This window comes from Polyodon spathula, chromosome 23 (assembly GCF_017654505.1).
Source record: "Polyodon spathula isolate WHYD16114869_AA chromosome 23, ASM1765450v1, whole genome shotgun sequence".
In the NCBI taxonomy this organism is placed as follows: Eukaryota; Metazoa; Chordata; class Actinopteri; order Acipenseriformes; family Polyodontidae; genus Polyodon; species Polyodon spathula.
Window position 1 is genome coordinate 20,121,922 of NC_054556.1, and position 22,616 is coordinate 20,144,537.

The window sequence follows — 22,616 nt, forward strand, 5'->3', positions numbered from 1 at the left end:
CCTTCTCCAGACAATAGTGGCATCACTTATTCTGAAAAACCACCACACCCACTTTTCAGATTTGAGCCGGGCTGCTTCTCTTGCCCTCAGTGTCTCGCCTGGCTCAGCTGATGTGGAGACAGTATTTTTTAAATTCGGCTACATCCAAGACTGCAGGAGAACGAACCTTGGAAAAGACACTTTAAAAAACCGCTGTGAGCCCACTCTATGCAGGACTGAATGGACACTGAAGCCCCTTCTATCTAGCACAGGGGTGCCCAATCCTGGTCTTGGAGGGCCGGTGTTCCTCCTGGTTTTTGTTCCAACTGTACATTAAATTGCTTAATTGGACCAATTAAGCTTCTAGTAACAGTTGGAACAAAAGCCAGGAGGACACCAGCCCTCCAGGACCAGGATTGGGCATCCCTGATCTAACGTCTGGCAGGGCTTCATAAGGCTGGTAAATTAATTTAAATATATCATTGTGATGGGTGTAGATTTTGTATAGTAATATGGCCCAGTTATTTAACGAAAATGTTTACAGGCTAAATGATTTTAAGTCACTAACAGTAAACTGTTTATTAAAAAGAGAAGTTTACACTGTGTTTGTTACCACAGCATTATTAAACTGCTATTACATTCAATACTTTTCTCTGTTTTTTGTTTTTTGTTTTTTTGCTGTCCTCCCGTCCGCCAAAATGAACCCCATATTTACCCAGAAAAATGTGGAGTATATTGTTTTGCACCAATTTTCACCCGTTTTTTGTTGTTGTAATAAACACTGATAAATTCCCAGGAAATGTAAAGAAAAATTTACAACAAAAACAAGGGCCATATGTATGCATTAAACTAAGTATTAAACTCAAAATATCTGCCTAGGGAACAGGAAAACTACGTATTAAACAGTGTATATGTTATAAACGAGTCTGTTTTAACCAGAGTAATTCCCCACTGAAACCCGTGCTGTTTGGCAGGGACGTGCCTCCTCAATTTGATGTAAACGGAACTCCGTTCTAACAGTACTCCGTTCTATTATAAGTGGAGTGCACCTCTAATAACATTATTATGAATTTTCATGCTTTTTAATAATAATAAACATTGACTCACATTTGCTTTCGTATCGGCCGCCTGTGACCCCTCCTTCATGGACTTTACAAGTAAATAAATGCAGCATGTATTAGTATATAGGTAATATTAATCTTAATCATCGTGATATTAAACATCTATTCATTTGTGTTTCTATGTACTGGAGATATTGTCAAAAGTGTAACAAGAAAATAATATACAGTACCGAACAAATACAATGTTGGTCAGAAGTATTGTTTGAATAGATAGAAGATGCCTATTCAGGGATACCAAGATACATAAGAGAAGAGTAAAGAATCCACTGTCACGCACTGCATATTCAAGTACAGGTTAAATGTGGTGGGGTTTTTTTTACATTTTTTTTTTTTTTAACCAATAGAACCTTTATAAAAGCTTCCTTTAGTAAAAAAAACTATTGCAATGTGTAATAAAGCATGATAAAAGCTATAACTATGGCAAAAGCATGGGAAAAACTGCAAAAATACTTCATATAGTAGTTTAATATAGTAAACTTTTATAAGGCAAACACTATATTGGTTTACCAATAGAGAAAAAAATGCAGATACCTTTTGCCTGAAAAGCTTACTGAATGGACTGGGTGAGGACTCCTTGTCTGTCTTCTGTTTCCCTGGAGGCTCTTGCTCTTTTGCAGATTGTGTTTCTTGTTTAGCTGGAGGTTGCTGAGCTACAGGCAGGCCGACTTGTACCTTTTCCACTTTTGATGCTTTCTGCTCTTTCTCGGCCATCGCTTCCTTAGAATCTAGCCCTTTTTTCTGTGGACAGAGGAATAATAAATTGTCAGGCTGTATGTCTTGTTGCTGTCATTTGGTTATCCAGAATTTAAAATAAATTTGCCAAGTAGTGTAACTTGGTTAATACTTAAACACTGAGCATGGTGACAGATATGAGAAAGTAAATATAATAGTGCAGCTTCAGGAGGATATGCAAATCAAACAGTAAACTGTTTTTAAGAGGTGTTATTAACTAAGCTAATCAAAACAAACTTTGTTTCTTTGATTACATGAATCTAAATTATGTTCATATCCTTTTTTTTTAAAATTATGTCTCAATCCTAAAATTCTAGGTGATTCAAAACTTTTATATTATACAGTTATTAACAGTAATGGCACACTATAATACGATTGTTAACAGAACACTTAACATGCCACCCTATAATTACTTGAAAACATGAATCTTCACATTAGGAATGTGCCATTAAAATGTTTTTGCATATTCTTAATAAAATTGGTTTAAATTGATCCTTAAACTAAACAAAATGCAGAGCAATTGATTTACAGACAACGCACCTACTTTAATAATTAGCTAAAGTGGTTTGTTAAAATGCTATCTGATGAAGGCGGGAACTAATCATAAGATAGTGTTAATCAACGTAACACCTCATCCTCAGTAGGAATTTCTGATAACTGATTGACCCTTTGGATAGATTTTTTGGGAGTTTTTTTTTTTTGGTCCGAGCAATAGCTTGTTTTATGCCTGTCAGGGGTCTTTGGTATATATAGTAGAATGACCCAGCTGGTTAATGGCTATGGCATGCACTGTGTGTAAGAACTGTCTAGTGAGTTCAGAGATATCTCTACTGATTGAATAACACATGCATTATTTATTAGATGCTGATTAGGACAAGCCCAGCTGCAGTGGGAGGGTGTAAGGGGTTGGCTGATTGACAATGTAATGTAAAGGTATGTTATTGTAGAGGTCCATCTGCGTGGAAAAGTCCTCACCTGGTCTATCTGAAGATGCACTATTAGGGTTTATAATAAAAACCACACACTGCTAATAGCGTGAGCCAGCTTCATCATGTCTTACAAAAATGCTGCCTTTTTAGAAAACCATTCCTCATAAATAAGTATTTTATAATTAGTGGTAAACTTTTGCAGCCTTGGAGGTTCCAAGTTCAATCCCAGCTCATCCACTGACTCACTTTGTGTGACCCTGAGCAAGTCACTTAACCTCCTTGTGCACTGTCCTTTGGAGCGAGGTCCTATTGTAAGTGACTCAGCTGCAGCAGATGTGATGCATAGTTCACCCATAGTCTGTGTAAGTCGCTTTGGATAAAGTCTCTGCTAAATGACTTAATAATAATAATAATAATAATAATAATAATAATAATAATAATAATAATAATAATAATAATAATAATAAATAAACAAATAAATAAATAAGTGTTTTGAAGTTATGGAAGCATATCAAAGTAGATTAAACATGTTGTATCTTACCTTTTCTTTTGGAGAATCTTGAGATTCAGAATCAGATTTGGATGATTTACTTGGAGAAACCTAAATCAGGAAAGCAGAAGTGTCCAGTTTATAGAAGCATGAGCGTTGTGCTTTGTCTTTGTTTTACTAGGGATGTCACTGTATAACATTTCATGTATACATCTTTATGTATGGCATCATTATCTTTTGCCAACATTTATTTTTCTTCCCCCAAAATTAAAAACTATCCAAATTAAGTGAAACTAGATCAACACACAAGATTAAAAAATATATCAGATTTTGAAGGTTTTTATTCAGCAATATTTATGCTTACAATAGATTAAGTAAAATGTATGCATAACGCTCTGTAGAGCAGCATCTACATTATAATAACATTTACAAATGTTTTTCTGACCACATTTGGTATGGGGTTTAAAAAGGATCATGGGATTTTGGACCCCACAACCCCTCTAACAAATCATCCTGCTTTGAAGATTATATAGAAAACTTACAAGGGTTTTAAAAAAGTTCATGACTGGATTGTCTTCTGAGGCGGTCTCGTCTCCTGAACTGTCCTGGTCGCTTTCTGGATCCTCAGGGGAGTCCCTGATTTTGTCGGTGGCCTCGCTCTGGGAATTCTGAAGCCTTACAGAAATGCTGCTGCCTTCTCCAGGCTCCTGTAAAGCACAAATAATAAGTGCTGGAACTGCATAAGGACTACAAAGCTGATATCTCCATTTGTTAATCATGGCATTGAATGCTGAGCACAAGTATTCCATCCATTTTACAACCCACACAGGGCAGCAACAATCGGCCCTTTATAAATGTATGGGCTGCCTTCTTTCAATTGGTATTCAGTGATGTTCATTGCAGGCTTTCAACGCGTGCCTTTATGCTCTACAAAGTGGCAGATTTGAACAAAACTGTGTTTTTAAAACGTATTAGCGCGTCAAATTGCTTTCTTCTTTTTTTATTTATATTTATGAAATATTAAGGTTTATTATTGTGCATAACACTTCAAGACAGGGTTTGAAATCTGATATGCAGTTGCAAACTAATATGCAAGAAATGTATGGTATGCTTGCAATTTGGACAGTTATACCGTGATTCTCATTAAAGAGTTAAATCAATGGCAGGAAAAAAACTGGTGAACATTTTCTCAACAGTCACTATACTGTTGTAGGCTTTTCACCTCATAAAACATATTTAGAACAAGAAGCATAAGGAATTTAATTTGGTTTCATTATCACAAAAGGCATAGCAAACAAAATAAATAAAGTGCACATAAATATAAGTATCCATAACTATAAAACACTGAATTGTGGTACATTTAGAAATACTAAAAGGAAATGAATAAATTCAGTGACAACCTTTTTTTGTGTGTGTGTTAATTAAGTTTATTTTAGTATTTCTAAATTCACAGGTATCTAGAAAGTTATCATGAATACTGGATCATCTAAACTAAAACAAATAGTTTATTGAAATATGCCATATTAGATTATGTGTGTAGTTGTGCCAAAAATGCATATAAAGTGAATATGATATTAGCAAGCTAAAAGACAGCAGTCAAATTATTGTAATTGTATAAAACCACCAAGAAACCACTCAGAAAAAATAATTCCTTAGCTTAACTAGATTTCTTAGTTTATAATACTGTATTCTTGAAGAGAAGTAAAAGGTAATTTGCATAATATGAACAGCCTGGCGGTCGAGATTAAATATTAATAGTCACTAAATTGCAGTGTTGAGGCAATATTCAAACGAATGACAGTGCAGGTTTAATTATACTGAATTACTGACGAATGCTTGACTTCATTTGTTCATGTAGATATATCTACTGAGTTCTCCAACACATTTCACATTTAATGAGTCACTCCTGTTACAAGCAAGGTTTCCCTGAAATCTAAGACACTAGCTGAGGCAAATGTTTTGGTTTTAAAGCAAAGGAAGCACAAAACCACTTTGGTTCCAAGAGACTAGGGTACCTAGTTTGAGAGTGCTGTATCAAACCCCAAGTCTCCCCTAGTGTGCCATTCAGTGGCCTGAAACCTAGACTCCTGAAACCAAGTTCCAAGCCACAACGTAGCTCCATGTTCCCTCAGCTTATGCTCAGCTGCCTATTGTGTAGGACGAGTTTGCATGTGTTTTTTTTTTCTCTCAGCAGATGGATATATGGAAAATAAACACAATTTGAAACATCAGCATGGGTATCATAAATTGTTTATCCACATGGAAACAGAAATGGAACAGGTCCCATTTAAGGAATGGTGGCTGATGAAAGGTTAATGTTGTCAGTAAGCTGACTGTTAATCTTTTTATAAACATGCTTATTTTTTATTAAAGAGACACTGTCTGTGCGCCCAGTAAAATAACTGTTAATCTCTTCTTTGTCTGCCAGCCTTGGCTATCTCTGTATCACACTCTGTGTTTCAACAAGCACATTATTATTGTGGATTTCAAACACACACACACACCCAAACACACACACACACACACACACACACAACATATTCAATTTCTCTGCCAGCAACTCAATCTCTGATCTTGTTGTTTAAATAAAGCAGGAAGTACTGCTATTCCATGGTATATTGTCATCATTAATTGTTTTAAACCATGTTCACAAGCAATGCTTCATGATCATTTGGCGTGCTTTCTCAATACCACTGACAACGTTAAGCGAGCAATAAACAAAGGGGCTTGTATCTGGATATCTCTGTTAGATAATGAGTGACAGGTTCAGCACTGTGTTTTGGCTTTTTATTGCCAATACAAGATGGACTGTTCTTCCCACAGCTTGTAATAAAGAGCTCCAGGCACCACAAAGACCCTGTGATACTGTAACTGCGCTCATTTTCGTGTAAATCACAAGGGATTAGAATAAACATTACAGCAGCTCTTAAACTCAGAACCCAGCTATACTGCCAGCCTCTTTCCATTGTAGATTTATAGCATATAGAGAAAGGAATTAGCAAATCAAACACAGCGCTGTTAATGTGGCGTTGAAGGGTGGTGTCATTTTGAGGTTTTCAGGTTCTATTTTCAGTTCAAGAATAATAGTATGTAGAAGGTGTGTGACTAATGTTCCTTTGTTGTACTCTGGAAAATAAAGACTGTAGATGATACTGGTACTAAACAATACTGTTGGTTCATTTTCAACTTTTTAAATTCATCTTTTTTTTTTTTTTTGCAAGTTAAATGTTGCATATAGAGTGTCCCTGTAAATGTTTCGTATAGGTTCAGTTGGCCAGGTATACATACTGCTGTGCTTAACTGTCCCAAGTGGAGAAAAAACAAAACAGCACATTAAATCTTTTCACTGGCAACTGGTAAGGCAGAACAAAACCTAGCCAGGCTAGTTAAAAACTGACCAGGTGGCATCCCTAACACAGGATGAGATGTACTGTACTAAAATGCTGGCAAACCTGGAATGGTGATTGAATAAATTCTTGTAAGTAATATGTAACAGGATCTCAACAGGAATCATATTAACCTTGATTACTCTAAAGACACACATCTTAACATATGTTATTCATGTTTATATATATATATATATATATATATATATATATATATATATATATATATATATATATATATATATATATATATATATATATATTATAATCTGTTTACAAAGTAAAAACAATTTCCCCACCTATATTAACTCCAAGTCCATCGTATCATTGCTATATAAAATGTATCTATAAAACATATACATTATGCTAGTGCAATTGGGTTGTAGTTATACTGTTATTTTTATAAGTAAAAGCTTACTGTATATTAACTAACCATATCCCTATAGTTGTCAACAATTAGTATGCCGAAAACAGTTAATTTTTTAAGCATGACCACATGATTGTATTACAGATATGCATACTCACAGCCCTCTGCACATTATTCAGTTGTACTTGAACCACTTCATTGGCAGTCCCAGTAGCAGCTGAACCTTTGCTTTCCGCAGTGTTCAACTCCGGCCGGGTTTCATCCACAGGTTTGCTGCTTTCCTTCCCTTTGTCTGATGTTTTAAACAGTTTGTCAAAGAAGCTGATCTCTTTAGGCTTTGGAGATTCTTTAGACTCTTTCAAGGGCACATCAAGAAGCAAGGACTGGCTCGGAGGACACTCTTCTACCTTGACTGACTCTCGCTCTGGGGCGGACAGCTGAGGCTGCACAGTCTTCTCGGCAGTGAACTGGTTTGCAGGAGGGTTTTCTGGGCCACTGGAAGGCTTGGCCAGCTCTGATGATGATGAATCAATGGCAGCGAGGGCTTCAGAACGGACTGGTACTGGTTTGGAGAATGACAGTGGGAAACGAGACTTGGCAGCTGGCATGGTCTTGGCATTCTTCCCTGCATTGTTTCCATCTTGCCCAGAACTGGAACTCATCTCCATTGTCTTCTGTGATGAGGAGAGCTCTGTGTTCTGTTTAACATCTGCTTTACAGTCAGCTACAATAGAAAGGGTGTTCATTATCTGAGTTAGCAGGACATATTAAAACACTGTTGTTTGGCTCCCTCTTTGTACTTTATTTTCTTTCATTTCTGTTGGACTTTATAAAGGTATAAATATAATAACATTCTGTTAATGCATCAGTAATCCTTATTAACTGATCTATCTAATGGGTGCTCTGAGAGATTTAGGATTGTATGCTATAGACAGCAGTGGCAAATTTATTTGAACTCCTCAAGATTTGCCTTGTTTATCCTTTATACCTACCTGCATGACAACCTTTGGGTGTGAAAATTTCAATTTTCTGTCAGCAGTCAGTAATATAGATGTAGAAATGTTAGACCACTTTGTACTTTAATTAGGCATCTTAAACAACTTCTTCTAAAAAGTCTCATTTAACATTTGTAGCTACGTGTTCATTTTCTCTTACTGTTTTAAATTAATGCCTTTTGACATCCTTACATTCTAATAATAGTTTATTATAGCAAACATGTATTTTCATTTTAAAACATAATATATATGGTTCTATACTGAAAACAATCTGTGTGCTTACTTTCAGTCAATGTTGCACTTCCTTGGTCATTCCACCTGGAGAATCATGTTGCAGCCAATAACATCCTTTACCCAAGACTGAGGTGAAATGACAAGCAAACTCTTCCTAGTGTAGTACCCAGTGTGTTTTAAAATGAAAAGACATGCTTGCTGTAACATGTGTTTCTTTCAAAACTACACATTTGCGACCGGTATAGTGAAGAGAAAGAGCATGGAAGGTTTATGGACTTATTGTTTTAGTTACTTTAATGTTGCTAAAAATTGTACTTGAACACAGGCTTCGAGAGGGGAAAGGCATGGAATCTAAAGTAGGCACAGTGAACGTGGTGCCATTCAGGAGAGGTGAGGCTTTTAGTGTGGCTGTGGATCTGAAATGAGTCCTAGGGTGTGGTAGGGAACAACTTGTTTAAAAAGTCCTAAAGCAGGGTGTGCCAACACCTTCAAAAATTAAAAGGGGAACTTAAAAGCCCCCCCCCCCCCGCCATTACTAGCCCATCTTTGGAAATGAAATTGTAGTACAAAACCAAATATTCCTGTGAAAACTAGAAACCCAATTCACAAATGCTTTTCTTTGCTTTTGCTTTCTGTGACTTGCTTTACCAAAGGAGGTACTGAATGTTTTTGGCAGCAATACAAATATTTTATTATGCAGTTTCTTTTATCATAACTAGGATGTAAAACATTTATATGACAGAACAATGCTACCTGGTAATTGTGAAGAGCAGGGTTTTGGTATGGGCAAACAATGTATATGATGTTAAGTATTTAACCAGCTGTCCCTTTTTGTGATGTTGGGTGTAATTCAGAGCTGGTCCTATTGCAATTACTGCTGGTGTTTGCTGATATAAAGGAACTGGTCTATGCCAGTCATCTAGAGCTTTAGAAAGCTCCTCAATTCTTAGTCAAAGCATCACAGAGTTATCAACATTTAAAATAAATAAATAAACGCAAGGAAACAGTAGTAACTAATGAATACGTGAATAAATAAATATGAAGCTATTTTCTTTTTTTTACTAAGAGCTGTTATTAGGGGAAAATGTTGCTTATTGAATTTCAATTGAAAATGTTTACTTAAAGTGAAGTGACACATGTCAATTATGAGGCCAAGTCAAATATCCATTCTTACTAATACAGTTGCAGTAACACCCTCATTGTCCACAGAATGGTGTTGATCTACTGTATTACTGATTACTGAGAGCAGAGAAAAAGAACTCCACCCATGCAATCTTCCTTTCAAGTAAGAATAGAAACCATCTGAAACAGGGAGTGGTATTTAATACAAAAAACACTACACAAACTATACTGCAAAGTTAGCATTCCCTTAAACTTCAACCATCACTTTTACAGTAAAATCCTTGTATTTCCCATGTGTTCTTGAAGGACTGAAAGAAGACTTTCTTTAAAATTAATTGTCTTCAGGTGTTTGTTACCATTTTATGATGTTGGCAGTCTTTCTTGGTTCTGATTGCAATATATCAAATACTGTGTTATTAATATATATATATATAAGTCTATGTTAAGTTGCTATCACCCAAGAACAAGAGTTCACTTCAGTTCTAGATCACCCAGTGTCTTTATATAAAAAAAAGATCTGCCACTTCGGATCATGTTTCCTTTTATGTTGCTAGCAGTACACTGCTATGCACTAGATGGTGCTTACTAATATAAGGACACTTTGAAGATATAGCCTATATTACATGTGTCTCTGGCAAGCATCTAGCACCGATGTGCAGTTCCTGAACTCATAGTCAAAGCACATCAACTGTCAAAGACACATTTCATTAATTGAACTACTGTCAAAAACATGCACGTCAGATATATATATATATATATATATATATATATATATATATATATATATATATATATATATATATATATATATAAAGTAGCAGGGCAGGGGGGGGTTAAATTCCTCCCTGCCTAAAAAACATGTGCTTACACAAGCTTTGATTATTTGTTTTATTAGTTCATGTTAGTAATCTTAGCAGAACTTTGCTTCTGTGCATGATGGTAATAGAATGTTACACTGCTAATATATTGCGGTTTTAGACACACATACCAATGTTGTTGCGCTCTGAAATTTCAATGGGCTGCACATGTGCACTTCCATTCTGAAGCTTCCCAACAGTAGGTTCAGCCTAAACAGAGAAGATTGTTTAAATACGAAGACAAGCAACTTGTGGGACTGTGACTTTTGGATGTGACTGAGTATTGGTAAAAATAACTTTTTAAAAACTTAAGCCAATTATCGACAAGCTGAATCGGTGACTAGGTGCATCTAGAAAACTGGACAAATATGGAATACAGCATTGGCAACATGGAGACTTCACTTTTTCACCTGAACTATAGACTACTAATGAGAAAATGTCTTTCAGTAATTTAACTTTTTAAATGTGTTTTAAAATTTTGTGCATGTGAGCAGCCCAACATATGCATGGAACTGTTGTAAATCTGATTTCTCACACAAATTAACTTCTGTACCTTCACCACTGCCAGCTTAATCCCTCTTTAGCCTTTGTTGTCTGATTCATTTGGTCCGCAGGTATTAAAGTCAATTTCCAGATTAAATATTTACCTTGTGTTTCACTAGCCTATGCCAGAGTGGGGTGGGGCAGTAAATGTTGCATATAGTTATAGTTTAGACATGTTTCAACAGTTCCACAAAGAAATCATGCGAACCAACACTGTGGGCTTGTTCTTGCTGTTGCACAAGACTTTTGACGAAAATGTATTTGAAATTAAAGTTCAACTGCACAATGATAAGTGGAGCAGTAAAACTAATAATTCAGATGTAGGTTTCAAATCGTAATATTCCTTTAACACTGAAACAAATTAAGAAAGTACAAATCTTCTTTCACAAATACCTGTGTTTCAAAAGTCTCGCCCTCATTGCCCTCTGCATTTTCTGTAGCTGATAATTCATTCCCCATCTTTGAAATGCGGCTCTGCAAGAAATGCCTGTATTGTTATAATTCATAAAGGACTAGCTTGAGAATCTGTGAGAAAAGTGTGTTGTTCACTCATAAAGAATTTTTACCACAAGCTTTTTTTTTTTTTTTTTTTTTTTTTAATTCACCAATTAAAAACAATTTAAAAAAATAAGTGTCAGACTGGCAGTGGTTCATGCCAGCTGAAAGAAATGTCACCAGTCTTGTTTCCTAAATCAGGAATGACAATAGTGTTTTTACTGTCTTTACCTGCAGCACTGCGTACAATGGCAATGCTTCTGCATTAAATGCAGTGGTAGCCCAGTGGTAGAATATGAAAATGTCAGTACACAAGAAGAATGAACCAGGACATACTGGCAATCCATTTCAGCACCATGGCATCGAAGCAGTGAGTTTGCAGTGGAGCAGACTCAACCCTGGCATTACAATCGACTCAGTTCAAATGTATTTATGGAAAACTACTCACATTTACACACATCTGTTCCTTAGCGAGGAGATGGATTTCAATCCCACTGGTTTTTGTTATGACACTAAATATAATCATTAGATCACAACATTACACCATTATGGTGGTGCAAATTATTACTGTGCATTAGTTGTTCATGTGATACCATTGGTGTGTTAAAATATGAAAATGTTACCAGTGTAGTACTATTGTAGCTGCTCTTGTGTTTCCCTTGGTTGCATCCTAATCAATGTTTGTTGTTCGGTTCGCCACCTGTTTTCTATTGTAAGGGACAGTTCCTTTTTGGAATTCAATTTTTATTTTTTTTTATCTCGGTTTGATTTTGTATTTTCAGATGTTGCAGTCAAGTTTGAAAAAGTATCTAATTATAAGTTTGTGTTTCAAATATCACAATTACCATAACTAGTTACTTTAACTTCTGGATTCACTTTCTATATCATTTGTCTATGTATTTTTTGTTACTGATGCAACTTGCATCCATAAGGGGCAGCAGTGAAGACACCCCATTATAGATGGAGCTCCAGTTTAATGGTGACACTCCCATGTACAAGTTTAAGGCAACCAGACATTCCAGGAAAACTGGGACTGTCCCAGCCTTCAGCATTTTTGTCAGGCTATATATATATATATATATATATATATATATATATATATATATATATATATATATATATACATATATTATATATATATAAGGGCAATGTTTATGTATATCACATGTTTAAATGGTAATAGCTGGTCCATGTTTTCATTCATTGGTGGGTACTTAATTCAAGTAAATGAACCAATGTTTTCTTTTTATTTTTTAGTGATTCTAAATATAATTAACAAAATGTAGGTTAGATTAATCCAATATTTCCCTGGGGAAGGGGGTTAAACCGAACACCCCCCTCCCCTGCTGAAGTAGTCTAGACCCGCATTCCAGTTCATGAAACTTGGAAAAATTCTTTACTACCTTTAGTTTCTTTCACTCTTGCCTTGCTCAAGTTCACGGCTGTCTATTTTTTCAACCAGCTTTCCATTGTTTAAATGTTACATTCCATTCTCTGTTTGTTTACTGCAAAACCATTACAACAAATAATGCCAGGTCAGCCTTCTTAGATCCTTTTCTAAACAGGTAACACAACTATTAAAGCCAGGTTGGGTTTTCAAGAACATAGGTTATACAAATACACCCACACGTCAAACAATGTATCTTTAAAATAACTTTAGACAGTAATATACGCTGGTATTATTATTATTATTATTATTATTATTATTATTATTATTATTATTATTATTATTCACGTTTCACAAATGCATGGCTCATTTTCATTTTTGAAAAGGTTAATCGTTAACCAAAAAAAAAACAAAAAAAAACATCTAGCAATGTTACACTTTGAGCAGGCTGATGAGTTTAAGATATTAAAATAGATACCATACTTCCTTGTACTTACTCAAACTTTCAGGTGTTAACCAAAATCACACCAAGTTGCAGCCATATTTTATTCATTACAGAACTGGTTTATTACCTTGTTTCGATTCGTGGGTGAGTTCTCTAGCACATTTCACCTTAAGCAGCAGTTTGCAGGCTTGGCTGGGTTTGCTTTGCTGGAAGGTGAGAGTGTTTATTTGCCTTGCATGTCCCTTAGCAGTTATTCTGGCTCTGGTGGTTCCAGCTCTTTAATGACTGTCTACTTTAAACACCTTGCCTGTCCACCAAATATGGAACACAGTATTCAGGGGGCGGGGCTTACTGATTCAGCAGCTATTGCTTTTACCATTGACCTCTATTATCTACATTTCCAGCAGTGGACACCATCTGTTCCATAAGAAAACAAAACAAAGGGCTTGACAAGTTTTAATTCATCTGGGTTTGTTATATAAATATAATACTGATTAATGTTGATGAAACTGTTCTTTATTGTGGTTAATGAAACCATCAGTGTTTCCGAACAGCTTTGTATGCATTGGAGATGATGTCTGCTTCTCTCAACTTGAGTATTACAACAGCACTCAAAGTAGTTGCCATAGGTCCACTATCTATCATTGCTCTTAACTTTACTGAGGCACCAAAATACTACAGGCTTGCACTCTCCGATGTTCTTTGTACATTCTGCCAAATTACTTTGTTAGTTTGAAGTAGCGTCTCACAGTAATACGAATACATTGACTCTAAATCTGTAGTCATTGACTTCAAGGCCAAATCATTTGCATTAACTTTACATTCACGTTGGTATTCATCCAAGTGTTCCTGAACTTTGCAAGCTGTCAACTTGCTAACAGGCTGTTAAAAACATAGGCCAGTTCTTTATCTGGGCAATTCCTAATGAACGTAACTGCTGTCATTAGACATCGATCATCCATAACTTTACCTTGTGCTTTGAAAGACTCTTCGACTACTTCAGTTGCCTTATTCAACCGTATCCAATACTCAATTGGACCCTCATAATTATTGTTTAGTTAGTCCAATAAAAGGTATCACATCTTCTCTTTGTCCTAACAGCTTCAGGAATATTCGTATTGTTTCATAAAAACAGACTCTGAAAATAAGTCCTGAGGTAAAGCATTGTGAATAGTGACAAAGCCTAAAGTGTAAGTACAGCAGCTGCACATGTCATTGTATGACTGTGGTCATCTTTCCCCTCCCTATTTCTGATGCAATTATATTGAGTTGTTCAGGGTTCTGTTTCAATATTATCATATTCCTCTTCATCGCTCTGCTAATAGGAAGCTTCCACTTTGTCATAGAGTAGGCTTTAAAGTTTATCAGGGCTAGCTATCAAGAAACTATTATATTAATTTTTAAAACATTTTTGGGGATATACAGAAAAGGTTTAAATGATTAAAGAATTATGTCAGGGCGGTTCGATATCTGTATATTTAAAGCCTGGTCAAGCCTGGTCATCTAGTCTGTACAAAGCCAGCATGCACTCCTTGTTCAGCATGAAAGAAACACCTTCTATACTTTCTCATATTGCACCCCACCCAATTGAACCAGTGTAAACGCCCTTATATACATTTACCACATGCTTTTCCTGTGCTTATACTGTGCGTTTACCATAGCTTACCTTGGTTTGCTTTATCATACCTGGCTATTCTTTGCAATGCTTACCATGCTTTTATTAAGCTTTATCACACTTTACTATGTGAAGCAAACACTTTCTAAACTTAAAGACTTTCAAAACTTCCAGCACTTCACAAATGAGATGCAGATTTAGCACAAGCTCAGAACTGGAAAAACAGTACTACTTTATTGTGATAAATATTTTTTGGAAGGCAGAGCTGCCTGTATTTAATGCAGGATCTCTAGCCAATACATATTTTGGAATAACATTAAGGGCCAAGTTGAAAATGACATTACAAGTTGATTCCAGTTCCACCCACAGTGTGACGATGATTGGGACCTTCCTCACAGGTGAGGATGAGCAAGAAGCTGAACGTTGAGGCGCAAATTAGGGAACAGGCAGCACATGTACGTGTAACAGTGCTGTGTCCTGTGAGGCACTGCTGCTGTCGTTCCAGACCCCTGTCAGTGAAATTAGGTTAACAGCTCTTTACCCACATATGCAGATGAGCCTTTTTGTTTTGCACAGTGGTTAATACGTTCACTTGCAGTGTGCATGGTTGTCTCTTTGCATCCAGCCTCTGTCCTGTTACATACAAGTAGGTTTCAGCAGCCTCTGCTTATCTAAAATAATTTCTGTTGCCGTTCATGTACTTTATAATTGAATCCTTGACACTAGTGAAAAATGCACAGTGGAAAAAAGCTGTGATAAATAGTGGCCATAGTATATCTAAAAACAATAGAAATTCCGTATCAAACTATAGATCAAGATTTCATATTTAATGACAGAGTGGTGGGGTTTGTTTTCTCTTGTTAAACTCTTGCTGCTAGGGTTATACATTAGCAATAATGTATCTATGCCAATAACCAAATTCCATGACATCTCACATGACATTTCTTCCCACATAAGCTACAATAACTGAGCTGTTCATAATCTTATGCAGGACCTCATGCAACAGGAAAACGCTGAATGAAATTTAAATCCCAGTTAATGTATGCTATACTTTACTCCAGCTGGCATGAATCTCATTCTAGTGCATTATTTTAATATAACAGAGTATAGATCAAATATGACCAGTGTGCTGTGTTAAAAAAAAATCATATACCCCACTGGGAATGGAATCCATGACAACTGAAACAAGGCTTTGTTTATTTATTTTTTAATAACAGAAAAACCACTTATCCAGTTGGGATATCTCCAAACATGTAAGGGATTTATTAACTTCAATCCCACTTCTGAAACCTATGACCCCACCTTAATGTGTCATATTCTGAGCTTGATTTCTAATTGAAATACAGCCAATATTATTGCAATTCGCTGTAGTCGACATTGTCTTTAACAGTACTGTCCCTGTCTTTCAGTACTGCTGTTAAAAGACTGCAAGCAAAGCCAACAAAGAACAAGCAAACCAATTATACACTACCAACAAATCTCATCTCATAGACAGCCCAGTTAGTAAATTAGTCTGTCTGCTCTTCCTGACTCAATTTTAAATACATATCTTGGAATTTTATTTTTTATGTTAAGTAATCAAAATGTATGGGAACATACAAAATAAATACACTCTTTAGACACAATAAAAGGCCGGTTCTGTTTAAATGTCTTAGGATGTTGTTGTATCTGCTGTATTAAATAATGTACTAAAAGTGTAAGCACAGTGTAGTTAACTTACCTGTGTGCTGAAGTGTATTGAACATTTGTAACATTAAACCACAAGAAATAAGTTGCTGGCCAAAGCAGTTCATGTATTGTTCTAACTAGTCCCTTGCTCGCTTAATACTGTTAAAATGATTTTAATTCCTCTTTGAAAATGATTATTTCCATTTCCATTTGCTTCAAAACCTGAGAGTGGGTTGCATGTATGAACCCCCGCTCCCCATATATGTGCTAAAACCACTTCTGATTTTAGGAACACTACACCCCCATACCCCTCCATTATCCCTTATTTGCCAGGACTCTCCCATTTTTTGACACTTCTCCCAGATAACTCACAGGATAGATGTTCTCTCCTATTTTGCTCAAACCCCTAATGTTAAACCCCATTTATGTCAGCAAACCTTTCCTTTCTGCAAAAGGCATCTATCTATCTGTCTCAATGCAAAGTACAAGCTTCTTGGACCACAACACATTCACAACATAGATTTTAATGGTGTGCCATGGGAGCAAGAATGATGATGTTTGTGGTATGCACGCGAGATCACAAAAACACCAAAAAGCCAGAGACGCTCTGAAAGCCAGCGCTTCAATAACACCTTTCATTGCCAAAGCAAAAACAAAGAACAAGATACATACGCAGAGACCTTTACATGCTGTGACTAGTTCAACAAATTTGTAGCAGCCATGTTCCCACTCACACACTGCAAAGTATTCTGCAGGAAAGACTAAAGGTCACACAAATAGTGAAAGAGCGTTTCTGTTACAATTCCAGCATCAACACTGCATTAGAAATTCAGATTGATATGTGTTCATATACAGCAATAGTGCCTTACTGCTTAAAGTCACCCCCCCCCACTGAAATTTGAAATGGTGCTCCTGCCTTAGCCCTGCAGTGTGCAAACTAACAGTGCAGAGCATTGTGAATTTACACACACTGTGGGTGGAACTGGAATCGACTTGTAATATATTTTTCAAGTTGGCCTTTAATAATGTTACTTCCAAATATGCAATGGCTAGAGATACTGCATTAAATATAGGGAACACTGCCTCCATAAAGATGCATCACAATAGAGTTGTACCGTTCTGTCAATGAAGTGGTAATCATACTTTCGAATCACCCTGTACATCTCATTCTTGAAGTATTGGAAATGTAGAAAGGTTTGAAGTTTACAAAGTGTTGGTCATTTTATAGCAGGTTGGGGTTGTGCTTTTTTCTTGATTGTAAATGACACACTACAGCAATCTGTTGTGTTGTGTTATTTGTTACATCGGTCCAAAACGTGAAGTAATGTAATTAACGTTAGCAGTGCTATCTGGCGGCATTAAAACATAAGTTTTGGGGAAAGATGCCAAGAGACGTGGACAGTTCATGGGGAAAAACTGTGTGGGGGGGGGGGGGGGGGGTGACTGGTCACCCTAGAATGGTTTTATTTGCAAAGACTATAATTGTAAAGTTGAAGGATTCTCTTGATGTGTCAGGATAAATATCCTTTTAAACCCTCAGCTGACCGCTTCTCCGACGCTTGGTGCATTAGTTTGTACTTTTATTCAAAGGAGAGAAAAAGTTAACAGTATGTCTGATGTCACTGTTTGGAATTTTTCGAGAAGGTGGCTTAACTGTACCGACATTGAGAATAGAGCACTGTAGAAACTCAATACGGTGACTTCAATGTAGTTTCGTCGTGGTAGGTGATACTGTTGTTCAGATTGGCTGAATTTCTTTAGCAGTCTATAATGTATCATAAATGTCATAGTTTCCAGAAGGTTCCATCTCTTTGTCCCCTCACTGCTTAGGGCTGAGATTGAATTCTTCAGCGGCAGCATTACAACTGCTTCACACCCACACCAGTCACTCCAGAAAGCACTACAATGTTATTATATTCAGTGGCAATGCAGGCCTGCCTCAACCCTGGCCTCCAGCTGTTGTACCTTCCTTTGTTTATGACAGTATGTTGGCTCCACGGTCCTGACCCTGGGCTTTCACTGAGCTCAGTCAATAAAGTGGGCATTAGTTCATGCAAATTGGGGTGGTACGCTTCCAAAAATCATATCAACTTGGCATAACTCGGCAAGACTGAATGTAAAGAGAGAAAAAAAAGAAAAAATATTTATCTTAATGCAACCTGGACAGATTCTGCTGTCTCCAGATATAGAACTATAATTTAGGCCAGGGAATGGCTTTCATATTGTCAAACAAGCGCACAGCATACTGTCTACTACTTCATTAAGACCATAATGTTTACCTTTACCAGGGTTTCCATGCTTTCACTATGTACTGTATTTGTGCTCACCATTCCTGTCTGTACTTTACCATGCTTTCACTATGTACTGTAACCATGCTTACCATTCCCGTCTGGACTTTGCCATGCTTTCACTATGTACTGTAGCTATGCTTACCATTCCCACCTGTACTTTACTATGCTTTCACTATGTTTTGTGAAAACATACAGGTACCTTTAAATGATCTAAACAGTGGTCCCTTCCTTTCAATTTATGAAATAGATTTGTAATGGATCTCCTCCTTTTTAATTATATGTAATAACGTTAAAAAACGGGTCAATAAAGCAAACCCCAGTTTCATCTCATCTCACCGACGGGACGGAATCTGTAATGGCAGTGCATCACACAACACTGCCCTTTACACTTGGATCATACAAATAGACTCTATATAACACTCAAGCTATCTGCTAGCCTGTGACGTGGACGGTCAATTAACCAGACTACTGCCTGGTCCCAGTAAACATGGATATATTTATTTTAACCATGTATTAGATCATTGTGACAAAGAGAGAACGAGAAAGAAAGAAAGAAAGAAAGAAAGAAAGAAAGAAAGAAAGAAAGAAAGAAAGAAAGAAAGAAAGACGGTTTGTTTTTATTGTAGACCTGCTAACCCATCTCCTTTTTACATCCTAGAGCACTGACGGGACGCTCCGGAAAACACATCGGAGAAGCGATTACGTGAAGTGCTGGGTTCACTTGGGCGCGTGTTTTTCTCGTGGCTCGGATTACAAGCGGAGGACTGATTGTTTTCGTTTGTTTATTTATTGTTTGGGACTGCAACCCTGTTACACTTTATGTTGTCAGGTTACACATCGTTGTGTATCCTGGCTTCCTTATTGTTTATTATTATTATTATTATTATTTTTGTGACTGTGCTTTCACTGACCTGGGGAAGGAAATAAAAACCCAGGCACAGAAACTGGACTGGAGTCTCTTTATTTACACCACTGCTATGCACATTCTGCCACAGTCATTCATTTGGATTTTTCAAGAAACAAAGATTCAGAACTGCCGTGGTTCAGCTTTTCAAAACAGGCATAGTGAGGTGTTTTCTGCTTTGTAGTTAGTTTCAGGGTGAGAGTCAAGCTAACTTACACCACACCATTAGCCTGGTTACTTGACGTTGCACTGCACTTTGTTTTGTTTTGTTTTTCATTTCCAGATTTTATAAAGGTCATGGTCCATGAGCAGCAATAAAGAATAAAGATATTTCCTGTCTGTGCACTCATTGATTCAGTGTCTTAACAGCATGTACCAGATGTTCAAATATCATTATGTGCGATGTGATGCAGCCAGGTAAACAAACCTGTCTTTGTATCCATCACCTTTTGAGAGCCAGGAATTATAAGAATGACTTGGAGCGCCTAGCAACAAACTCTGAAATGCCTTTAAATGGAGTTAAATAACAGTAAAGTGTACCACTAGTGTCTGTCATAGTGAATGGCGATAAAAGTTTCTTTGTAATGAGTGGATGTGCTTTGCTTTGGGTATCAAGAGTCTCATCACGTTATAAGTGTCTGATTTTTACTGAGAGGTAAAACAGAACAAAAAATGACAGTAGGATTTAGACTTAACCATTCAGCAGTAGATGCACTAAAGGGTTGCTGCTGTCGCAATAGTCACAAACCAGTTGCAACCGAGTCGGACGTCAAGGGTGAAATGTGCTAAACAAGCGCAATTCTGTTAGCGACTTTTAAGGGAATGTTTTGCAGCAGCAGTTTCTCTTTGCGGTTCAGCCTTAGATGAAAATGTAATTATGGGCGTTCCTGCATAAATTTACAAAAATGGTGTGGACATGCAAATGAAGGTTCTCAAATATTAATGAGATGTACTAAAGCTGCTGGCAATTGCAAGACTTACAATTGCATCAATTTAAGAACTTTTGAAAGCATGTTCTAAACAGTTGCAATTAGCAAACCTTTAAAAAGCAGTTTGAAAAACACTATCTATGGTAGCTGTGATTGCAAAGAAGATATTGTCTTCAGCAATAATGACTGATTTGTATGATGAGAAATGAAATGGTATTTCGTACATGCATTACCCTATTCGATTTAAATGAAGACCAAATTAAGCACAGGTCCAGGATCGGCAGCCACTTCATTCTTGAGTGGCTGTCTGATTTAAAAGATGACCTGGAGCCTGTCCCCCAGTGAAGCCATGCTATCCCTGCAGTGGTCAAACTATTATTCCCCCCTGCATTATCTTGCCTCTGTGTTCTTTTAGGGGACTGTAGCAGCTGTTGCTGGCATTTACCAGTCCGCTTTTTCTTGTGCATTGCCAGTAGTGCTCAATGTCTTTTTAAGGCGAACACCTAAATACCTATTTTTCCCTAAAAGCAAGGTGTACTTACAAGCCTTAAAAACAAATATCTATGACATTTCTCGTTTCCTCAATGTGTTGGGAGCAATAGACTGCACACATGTGCCACTGACCCTTCCAGCTCCATCTAAGCATCTGTATAGGAATAGAAAACACACCTATTCTATTAACGTGCAGGTGGTTTGTGATTCACAGTTACTAATCACAAATGTAGCAGCCAAGTATCCAAAACACTTGCCTCTGCTCGAAAAAACACAGTGTCAGGTAAGTGGTGTATAGGTGTTATCCTTCTGGCACCCTCTGCTGCAGAAAACCACACCTAAACTCTCACTATTTACTCGATAAAATGTCTCACGACTTTCGCAATGCTAGAGATCTTGCTAAGATGATGCAACAAATATTTAAATTAGTATATATATTAATCTTCATTAATATATTTTCTCTTTGTACATACAATAAAATGTATACTTCGCGAATTGTTGCCATGGAAATGCAAATTGTGGTATGTTTGTGCTTATCCCTCAGTGTAAAACAAAACAGTACAATTCCACTTTATAATAAGTGCTATGAGATTGCATCTCTTTTCAGTTTCAAACCCCTATTAAGATTCCCCTCAGTATTAAAATATTTTATCTGGATGAAAGTTTACTAAAGTCTTCTGCAGTTTTTTTGGGCTTACTAGTTTGTTTCTGTTAGTTAAAGTAGCTCTAGACGAAGGCACCCCTGAAGCTTTCTGAACACTCAGTCACTCTCTGAACTACGAAAGTCAACCTCCGGCTTCAAACTAGGTGGCTATAGATGTCATATGTTTGATTGGTTTTTGCTCAGGGAAGCAAAACAGTAATGTTAACAAAGGGTACAAATATAAATGTTTTCCTTTTGTTCACATATTTGGTGTATTTATATACAGCTAAAAAGCTAACGTTAAAATGGTGAGCTAGCATCTTAGTTAAACTCGGAATAGCTAACAAAAAAATGTCTTCTATCTTACCTGTTGTGCACTTCCATCCGTTGTGTCAGTCTCACATGTGCAGTTTTGAAAGAAATGATAGTAAACATATCTTTGAATTTGAAAGCATGTCTGGTTGTACACTTGGCTACTCTGCAAGCCTTGCTTTTCTACTCCAAACCTCTCACTCCCATATGCATAGATGGTAGGTATCCCTTAACGTATGGCTTTTTACTGCTCCACTTAAATTTGTTATGATGTGTTTCTTTCCCAACTGCACATTTGAGACTTTGCACAGTAGCTAATAGAAGTGCAAACCAGAGAAGATTTGTGGGATTATATTGTTAGCTACATTCACTTTAAATATTTAAAATGCATTTAAAAAATATACCTTTACATACTGGTAATCCTCAACCCATGTTAAAATCCTTACCTACACAAGCATTAATTATATACCCAAGATCCAGTAGTTGTCCAGTGTATTCTTGTCAATTCTTTTTGTGTGTGTGTTTTAGAAATGCGCTCAGATGGTCGGTGATGGTTTGACTAGATGTCCACTTCAAGATAAGAAAGGTGTCATTTGCATATGTTTTAAAAAACTGTGATGGGAAAGCACAAAATGCAAATATGCTATGTTCTGGGATGTACTATTTGACATCATGGATAC

At 36.7% G+C, this 22,616-nt stretch overlaps 1 protein-coding gene across 8 annotated transcripts in view; it reads right to left on the bottom strand.

Annotated features, from left to right (window-relative positions):
- The window catches only part of LOC121298328 (breast carcinoma-amplified sequence 1-like), a 29,852-nt gene extending 7,451 nt beyond the window's left edge, over nucleotides 1-22,401 (bottom strand). For 2 of the 8 annotated variants that reach the window (XM_041225408.1, XM_041225402.1), the window contains exons 1-8: nucleotides 13,210-13,389; nucleotides 11,149-11,229; nucleotides 10,344-10,422; nucleotides 7,163-7,728; nucleotides 3,794-3,958; nucleotides 3,303-3,362; nucleotides 1,632-1,838; nucleotides 1,087-1,128 (exon numbers count right to left, since the gene is read on the bottom strand). In XM_041225408.1, coding sequence (XP_041081342.1) covers nucleotides 1,087-1,128; nucleotides 1,632-1,838; nucleotides 3,303-3,362; nucleotides 3,794-3,958; nucleotides 7,163-7,728; nucleotides 10,344-10,422; nucleotides 11,149-11,214 — 1,185 coding nt within the window. In that variant the 5' untranslated portion in view covers nucleotides 11,215-11,229; nucleotides 13,210-13,389. Of the gene's footprint in view, nucleotides 1-1,086; nucleotides 1,129-1,631; nucleotides 1,839-3,302; nucleotides 3,363-3,793; nucleotides 3,959-7,162; nucleotides 7,729-10,343; nucleotides 10,423-11,148; nucleotides 11,230-13,209; nucleotides 13,391-22,382 lie in introns of those variants that run through there. The other 6 variants (XM_041225406.1, XM_041225404.1, XM_041225401.1 and 3 more) reach the window with 5 other exon arrangements.
- Nucleotides 22,402-22,616: the final 215 nt, after the last annotated feature.